The sequence below is a fragment of the Tupaia chinensis genome, unplaced genomic scaffold (assembly GCF_000334495.1).
Source record: "Tupaia chinensis unplaced genomic scaffold, TupChi_1.0 Scaffold000248_2, whole genome shotgun sequence".
Lineage (NCBI taxonomy): Eukaryota > Metazoa > Chordata > Mammalia > Scandentia > Tupaiidae > Tupaia > Tupaia belangeri.
The window spans coordinates 3,535,763-3,545,033 of NW_006159727.1; the positions used below are offsets into that span (position 1 = coordinate 3,535,763).

The window sequence follows — 9,271 nt, forward strand, 5'->3', positions numbered from 1 at the left end:
GATAGATAGATAGATGATAGATGGATATAGACAGATAAGAAAAAGGCACCCTTTCCATGAAGATAGTCCTGTAGGTAAAGGGCTTAGCCAACAGAGCATGGGCTAACTCTACCTTTCTTGTCCAGGCACTCTTGTTAGTGGACAGCCTATCATCATATAAAGTAGTCTTATGGCTTAGCCAAAGTGCTTTATTTGTAGGTTCAAAATGGTCTAAATTAACCCAAAAGGTTGAACTCAGTTTGAAAAGACTTAACTTTACAGGGGTCATGACATTCTTGCAGGTATCAGTACTGAGAGTGTATACTTTGAAGTACTCAGAGCCCATTTGCTTCAATTCAATAAATGTAAACTGGGCAATTGATAAGACATAAAACAATGCTGGGTTTAGGGGGGATGACGGGAGGGAGGCATGAAACCAGGTAAGTCATGTTCCTGACTTCAAGGAAGATAAATGACAGGATCTTTAGAATATATAAGAAGAGACATAGAAGACCTTTGGAAATGTTTTAGTCCATTAAAATATATGGTGCCATGTGGTATATTCTGAAAATATCTTTTTGTAAATTTATTTTTATTGTTTATATTAATTTTTTATTTTAAATTTTTTTGTGGGGGAAGGGGTTGCCAGAGACCGGGGGTGGGGGAGAGGGAGAAAGCACCCTCCCCCCAGTGGGGCATAATCACACTGCAATTCCTTCTCCTCCATTTCTCCATCCTGTTCGGATTTTGAGCAGGCATGCATACATGCCTAATGTGGTTTTCAAGCCACTGGAGCATATATTTGAACCATAGTCAGCCATGTGGGATCTGACTGCCTTAATCACTAGGCCATGGAGCTAGCCTAAGAATATCTTAATTCAAGGTCATTAACCATCGCTTTCTACACCTAGGTCTTGGGGAAGAGATTTTCCATGTTTTGAGCAACTATTATGTTCTAGGCCAAGGGAAAGGCATTATACATGAATTATTTCAGTTAATCCTCATAATAAGCCTGAGAGGCAAGTATTATTATCCCCATTTTACATGAGCATGATAACTTAAAACAGAATGATTTCATATGTCAAAGGAGAATGACTTCAGTTCAAATCTCAGTTGACCCTTTATTAATTTGGTGACCAAATTATTTAACTTCTTGTTAGTCTCAGTATCTTTAACTATAAAATAGGTATGATGATATCATATTTAAGATTTATTTTAGTAATCAATTGGCATAATGTATAAAAATGTGAGACACAAAGTAAAAGCAAGCTAGGCTGCCCGATCTGAGACTCGAACCACAGTCAGCCACGTGGGAGTACAGTGCCTCAAAAATAATGCCACCAGCCAGCCCTCACTATTAAAGTTCTTAACACTGAAATTCACATGGGAAGCAAATAATAGAAAAATATATGATTTTCTCCTTCTAGTTACAATGTTATGACTAGGAGTCCAGGAACCTGGGTTTTATTCCCAGTTCTGCTGCTACCCAGCCTTGAGGCTATGAGCAATCACCTAACTAAGTATAAATAGCAGATCCTTCTCAAATAGAAGACTAAGTAAATATATCTCTGCTGTCCACTCCAAAGAAAGATGAATATCTGTGAAACTATACAAATGAGAAGTGATGGGATTACTAGAGAGTGAAAGAAACTCCTTTTCTCTAGGATTCTCTGAAACAGCTGGATTATTAGTAAATCTCATTTCAAGATGCTCAATTGTGAGCCAGCAGGTGGTATGGTGGTTGAGACACTGGACTTCCACATGGGGGACCACAGTTTGAATCTTGGACTTGGTGGCTTACTTTCTCACTTTCTCTTTTTTTGTCTCTCTCTGTTGAGTGCATGTGCTCTATAACAAAATAAAAAATAATAATGATAAATAAAAATTTTACAAAGATACTCAGTTGCTTTAGAAAAGTCAAGAGATTCTTTGTCCACACTGATATCTCAGTGCTTAGAAAGAGTTTATCCAGGGTTACAATCAGCAAGTAGATTAGGAATGCACACAGCAGTTGTGCAATGCTGCTTCTCTCCAGTCTTCTGCTTTTTACACTATGCCTTGGCTGCCTCTAGGTTAACTTCGCTCTGAGCAAAGTGTTTCAACCTTAGTCATTTACTTCCTCCTAGACTAGTCTCCAGGAACCCTATACCCACTGAGGAACTTCCCTAGGTTTGCCTTTGGGTGCCACTGGTGTGAAACAGTAGAAAAAGGAAACCTAGCATATTAGAGCAGATTCTGATAAGACAAACTCTCCCAGCCACACACCCAGACACTGTGTTTCTGAGAGCCTCATTTATCATAGCTCCTAAACCATATGGTCTCCAGTCTCAACTAGGCAACTTACTAGCTGGGTGACCTGGTCTACATAGTTTAATATTTTTAACTTCAGCTTCCTTGTCTACAAGTACTATACTAAGGGAATAGAAATAGTGATGGCATCTATACATTTTAGAATAAAAAAAAAAATTCATGTCAAGCCCTTAGAACAGATCTCAGCATAGAACAAGGGCTCAATGGAAGTTGGCTGTTACCTTCATTATAATAGAATGTTTGAAGGTAATACCCCTTTACTTTTCCTGCTAGTGTTCCCCACAGTACCTGAGTTAGGTCTTCATATATGATAAGCAACCAATAAATGAGTTTTGACTTAAATAAAAGCATACTGAGCTATGGCAAACCCCCTCACCTGATTGATCTTAATTCCTCTAGTTTTGGGGTTTGTCTAATTCACTAGTGATTAAGTCACTAAACATGGTTGCAGACATCCAGGACTCCTACCAGTGCTATCAATATGTGAAGATACTTAGAGACTTTGTTGTATTTTTCAAGCTTGCTATAAATAACTGCAAAATGAACAGCAATTATTTGGGCGCAAGAATCTAAAGTGCCGCTTAGTGGTTTCTGTTGAACTGACTTCTGCTGTCCTTTCATTTTTCCTCAGCAGACAAGCTGGCTGCACACAGACAAGGAGGTCTCTGTGCCTCTAATAGAGCATTACACCTAGAGGTTGACAGACATAAAGTTCTTGCTTTCCAAGTTTAAACACTCACTCAGCTCCATGGATGGCAAGACCGATGAAGAAGATCACAAAGAGATGGTGGGTGTACCAAAACACTTCAAAGTAAGATCTCCGGATGGTTTTGGTAGAGGAGGTGATAATTAATATGAGGCAAAGTGTGATGACAACTCCAGTGATGCCTGCCAATCGAGTCACAGCCACATATAGGCCTCCTTCAGGGTTCTGTAAAATACAAACACACACACACACACACACACATGTGTGTGTGCATGTGCGCACAGACACATACATTATAGTAGGTTCACAAATGCAGTGTGTTTAAAGTGTCCAGCATGTAAAGCAATAGATATTTTCATCTGGATACTCCTAATCATCCTACACAGAGAAATAGAGGCTTGAAGTACATATTTCTAAAATTTAAAATGTCTTACATGTTTGAAGAGTCATAGGAAATATAAATTGATACTCTTAAAAACAGTTTGCTCTGGGAGAGTATCAAATAAAGGAATCAATCAATTCCTGACCATAGCAGCTCAAGAGCAAATCCTTGCTTTCTTAAATACTCTCTCAAGCCATTTAGCATAAGCTTAAATCATATAGTAAGTCCTTCATAACACTCCTCTGAGATATCCCAGACTTCCTCATGATTCAAGGTCTGTTTTGTAGTAGCAAGTAATAACCTCAACTTTGTCTGACTAGGCATGTGTTTCTGGCTTCTTATTACCAGTGGACGTAGACATGGGCAAGCCTAAGTTTCTCCATGTACACACATTCTCACAGGTGAGCTTAAGGACTGGGAAACATCTAGATGCCCTCCACACATGGGATCAGGAGTATAGGAGACATTGTCTCTGTACTCATTCTTATAACCTACAGACTTATCCTTTAGATGGTTGGCCAAGTATTATTGTTCTGGTTGAGTAGAGTTCTTTACTCCTTGAAATCTAGTCCTCAATGTTTACAGCCTAGAGAATATCTGAATCATAAAATAAGAGGCTTACCTTGATTCTCTTTCGAGCAAAATTCAGATAACTTTCACCTTCTTTATCTCCAATATCAGAGAGTAATATTGAATAAGTATCAGAATTGTTGACTCGAGCATTCACACACCACTCCACATTAAATAGATGTGCAATGGTGTGAATCGCTAAAGAGAGCAGAGAAGAGAAACAAGGGTGTAAAGGATATGCACAAACAAGATATAGGGATGGCCCAAGTGACTTATAAATAAGAGCTGGTCTCCAGAATCAGAGAGGTAAGGAAATTCATGTAGCTAAGTTTCTCTCTAGTTGTGTGATTGTGAAGAAATCACTTAATCTCTCTTGTCTTAGTTTTATCATTTGTAAAATGAAGGTGTTGACCTACATGCTCCTACAAGCCCAACCAACATTTTTATTAAGTTTTTAGCTTTTGCTATAGGGCTCGTGTACTTGCCAGAGAGATACAGAGAGAGAGAGAAAGAGAGGGAAAGTGAAAAATCATCGTCCAGGGGGGATTGCAATGCTGCAACCCCTTCTGCTCCACTCTCCTCTTGAGATTTTGGAGACACACATACACATGTGCCTGGTGTGATTTTCAAGTTACTGTGTCTGGGACTTGCACCACGAAGTCCAGCCATATGAGATCCAGTCGTCTTAACCTCCACACCATCAGCTGGCCTGACCAACCAACTTTTAAGTTTCTGCATGTGTATTAAAATAAGAAGACTTTCATGTAATGTATGCCTAATGGCTGGTCCATTTACCTGACTCTGAAATTGCCTCCAAAGAGAGATGTCAAATTTTATTTAATTGATAGAAAACAATGGCCATAAGCATGAATCTCTCAAACACAAAAACAAATTGCAATTTTTATTTAACAGAGTTTAACTAGGTGCCAAGCACTATTTTAAGTGCTTTATAATTATTTAACTTTTATCCAATGATGTAGGTACCATTAATATCAACTCATCTTACGGATGAGGAAATTGGGGCACAGATTGCTTTAAACTCTTGTCCAAGGTTGCCAAGCTATGAGGTAGCAGTTAGAAATCAAATCCAAACAGTTTGGTACATAAATTTGTGCTCCTAAACATTATACATGCCACTTTCTAAAAAGATTTTATCCTGATTTTTTTTTTTTTAACTATTTTGTTTGCCATAGCTCAGAAAGTCTTCATGATGTACTGGTAGGAGAAGAGAAATCCCATTAACTTCCTTTAATCTAAGCGTACTTAACTGAGGTTAGGGACAAACTCCTTAAGGGCAGAGTAAGTCTGTTTTGTTCATCACTGTGCATGTCTAACATTTGGTATAGGAATTGTTTATTAAGTGAACTAACTAGTGGAGATTGGATAAGAGTCTCAGATACTTCCTTTATTGTACTGATAATATCAACTTAATAATTCTAATGATAACTTATAACATATACACAGCATACTTATACATACACATATAATAATGAAAACAGCAACAACAACAATAATAATGAAGGTGTTTAGCTGATAAAGGCTGTTTTCTTTTTTTTTTGAGTTTTTTGCCATAGGGTATGTGCGCTTACTGGAGAGAGAGAGAGACAGAGACAGAAACAGTGAGAGGGAAATTGAGAAACCAACCCACGGGGGGATGGCCACACCACAATCCCTTCTGCTCTTGGGATCTTGGGCATGCATGCACATACACCTGGCATGAGTTTCAAATCACTGGATCTGGGACTCAAACTGCAGTAGGTCATGTGGGAGTCCAGTGATGCAACCACTTTGCCATCTGCTGGACCTGATAAAGGCTGTTTTAAGAGAGTCTCAATTTATAGGCTATGGTTCCTATAAATTTACTGTAAAAAATCCATAAATTCACATATGCAACCAAACACTTTTATGGAATGAATAAAAGCTCTCAAATATGGACTAAATAGCATTTTTCATATTAAAAATGATGGAAAAGGGTGAGGGCACTGTATTGATCTTTTCCATGGTATATTTTCATTTTTATAGGAAAATCCTAAGATGAAAAAATATAAGACCTAATGGACTAGATCTTAATATTGGAATGACAGCAGAAGAAGTGATGAATACTTTTGAACAGAAGTTATTTAAAAACATACATCTCCAACCACCACCTAATCTACTTATAAATGCCTTTATCTTACTTAAAGGTATCTACAAATAAAGGGAACTTTCTGGTTCCCAGTATTTTTTCCAACCTCAAGTGTCTTAATAAACTTACCAGTGTGAAGCGCAATCATCCAGGCCACCATTTTATGAAAGGTGAGGTTCCTGTCCAGTTGCCTTCGAATTCTTGTTGAACAACACTTTGGGTTAAGGGGGAGAGAATGGAATTGTAATTATTAACAAGAAGGCTTTCTATGTACCAACCTTCTTTTATTATTTTTGGGAGAGAGAGAGATTTTTGTTATAGGGTGCATACACTCACTGGAGAGACAGAGACAGAGAGACAGAAAGTGAGAAATCACCCCTCAGGGGGGATGGCCATGCCACAATCCCTTCTCCTCCATTCTCCTCTCGGGATCTTGGGTACGCATGCACATGCGCCTGGCATGAATTTTAAGTCTTAGGGTCCAGAATTTGAACCACAGTCAACTATGTGTGAGTCCAGTGACATAACCATTATGCCATCTGCTGGTCCCTGTGCCAACCATTTTATATGTATCATTCCACTTAATTTCATGACCATCCTACAAACTATAGCATTCTATCCATTTCATAGATGAGGAAACAGGCTAAAAGACATATACTCATACTTCCCAGTTCAAACAGCCAATAAGTAACATAGTTGGTTTAGCCAGTATGTTTTCTGTTCTCATACCAGTGACGTGAATTCTTTCCTGGAACCCACTATTTATTACATAAAAATATGAATTCAGACAGAAAACATCTAACCACATAGTTTGTAGTTCCAATGAATTTATTCAATAAACAGAGGATATAGAAATTAATAAAAGACAGGCCTGCTCTCACATATCTGACAGTCTAGTGGGGACAAAGAAAAGTGAAGATTTCTAGAACAAGTGAGTAGCTCTCAAACAGTACTTTCATAGGATAGACATACTATGGGAGGAGAAAGAAGAGTCGACTTGCCCATGTAGGTCAAAGACATCACAAGGGAGATCATTGACCAAACAATAATAGCAAAAATAACAACAGCTACCATTTACCAAGAGATTTTTAAAGAGCTGCTCAAGTATTTTGTACACAATAACTCATTTAGTTCTTACATCAGTCCTATGAGGGAGACACCATTATTACTGTTACATAGCAGATGAGGCAACAAAGGCATACAGAGGTACCTTGTCTTAGGTCACACAGCTAACAAGTGCCAGAGCTGAGATTTAAACCCAGAGTTTCTATCAATATTTGGATATATGATTTTTAAATGATTATCTTGGCTATTAAAAATACCATTAAAAATAGTATTTTGGTCAAAAGTTTACTATATCTATCCTACCTACAAATGTTAAAAGATAGGGGTTTGGAAGTGGATTCAGGACAATGCTCAAAGCAGAGAAAAAAAAACAAACTGGTTTATGGTTGAATCAGAGAGCGTTGCTGTCCTGAAATTTTCAGCATCTAAATGCACCATCACAGAGATTCAGAGAATCTCTGAGTGAACCTTCAGAGATTCAGAGTGAAGTACCAAAAAAACTTAGGTTTTAAACATTGTAGGGACCAGCAGTTGGCGTAGTTAACCACGGTTCAAGTCCTGAACCCAGTGGCTTAAACTCACGCCAGATGTCTGTGCATGCGTGTCCAAGATCCCGAGAGGAGAATGGAGGAGAAGGGATTGTGGGGTGGCCATCCCCCTTGGGGGGTGATTTCTTGCTTTCTATCTCTCTGTCTTTCTGGCAAGTGCACAAGTCCTATAGCAAAAACCACTCCAATAAATAAATAAATAAATATTGTATTCAATTTAAATATGGATGTGTTTAACATTGGCTTACTTCTTTTTAAAAGAATTATTTATTTCATCATATTCATTATCATTATATTTTTAAAAATTTGCTGAAGGGCATGTGTATCCATCAGAGAGATGGGAAAATGAGAAAGCAAGCTGCGAGGTCTGGGACTCGAACTGTGGTCAGCCATGTGAAAGTCCAGCACTGTAACCACCATGCCACCTGCTGGCCCTTGGCTTACTTATTTTTAATTAATGTTCTGATTTTAGAGAAAAATCTAATAAGAAAGAAAATTACGCTTCCTCCCTCTCAAGTAGCTACACCTAGCAGCAAGCAGGCTATTCTGACCATGAGAACAGATTCTTAGAGTTACAGAAATACTAGCAAGAGGGACATGGAGGATTCCAGAAGAACAGGGGCGGGGAAGGGGCTTCATTGAGTAACATCTGTGAATGGGTAGTTTACCTGTTCATATAATGCAACAAGGTAAGTATTTTTATTCTCATTTCACACTGGCTGGGATTGAAGTCTATTTGTCTATAAAAAGTTCATGCCTTTTCCCACCATATCACTATTATGCTAAGTACCTAAAAACCTGAGACAGGCATTTAAGTATGAGTATCTGCCTGGAAGGTGGTCACAGATAAAGAGGGCAGGAAATCAATAATGGATATACTATCATATCAACTACTACTATTATATTACATGAGTGGGCTCAGCTATACCAGGTTATTCTGTAGAATTTGTCTTAGGATTTTGTTTTGTTTTGGTTTGGTTTGGTTTTTACCTAAGGGGTTAGAAAGCTTGAATATTCATACACCAACTCCCATTCATCATTGGCTGAAGACTATTCCCAAGGCACCAACTCCCTGGTATTTTAGACTTGCAGCAAGAAAAAACTGAAAGAAAATCCCCTTTGGGCTGTCAAAACAACAGTTTTCTATTTTAAATAGCCTATTTTACACTCCTATTGGTGAGAAATTGATCATCATTATCTTCTTGTATAACCTGGCCTTTTATGTTTATTTCAAGTAGTAAAAATTGTTTTACTACTTCGTATTCTTTTTTAAATTTTTCTTTTTTTATTTTTTTTAACATTTTTAAATTTCATTTTCTCTTTTACATTCAATCACATCATTTAACTTACAAACTGAATATTTTAACATGTAAACATTTCTCCCTATTTCACTTGATAAAACTATAAAAGTATCTTCAACAGAAAATACCACATTTCTTTGTCCCATTAATGCTTTGCCTCTCTATTTTTCTTCTAAATGTCCTTCTTCAGACTCTACTCTTTTACACACACTGTATCTGGTATTTATATCAAAGCTGTTGTAATCAAAACAGCATGGTACTGGCACAGAAACAGACATGTGGACC

The 9,271-nt window shown here is 37.7% G+C and overlaps 1 protein-coding gene across 2 annotated transcripts in view; it reads right to left on the minus strand.

Annotated features, from left to right (window-relative positions):
* Positions 1–9,271, minus strand: part of CYBB (cytochrome b-245 beta chain) — a 39,296-nt gene that overhangs the window by 16,783 nt on the left and 13,242 nt on the right. For both annotated transcript variants that reach the window (XM_027772031.1, XM_006148894.3), the window contains exons 4-6: positions 6,202–6,286; positions 4,000–4,145; positions 3,030–3,220 (exon numbers count right to left, since the gene is read on the minus strand). In XM_027772031.1, coding sequence (XP_027627832.1) covers positions 3,030–3,220; positions 4,000–4,145; positions 6,202–6,286 — 422 coding nt within the window. The remainder of the gene's footprint in view (positions 1–3,029; positions 3,221–3,999; positions 4,146–6,201; positions 6,287–9,271) is intronic.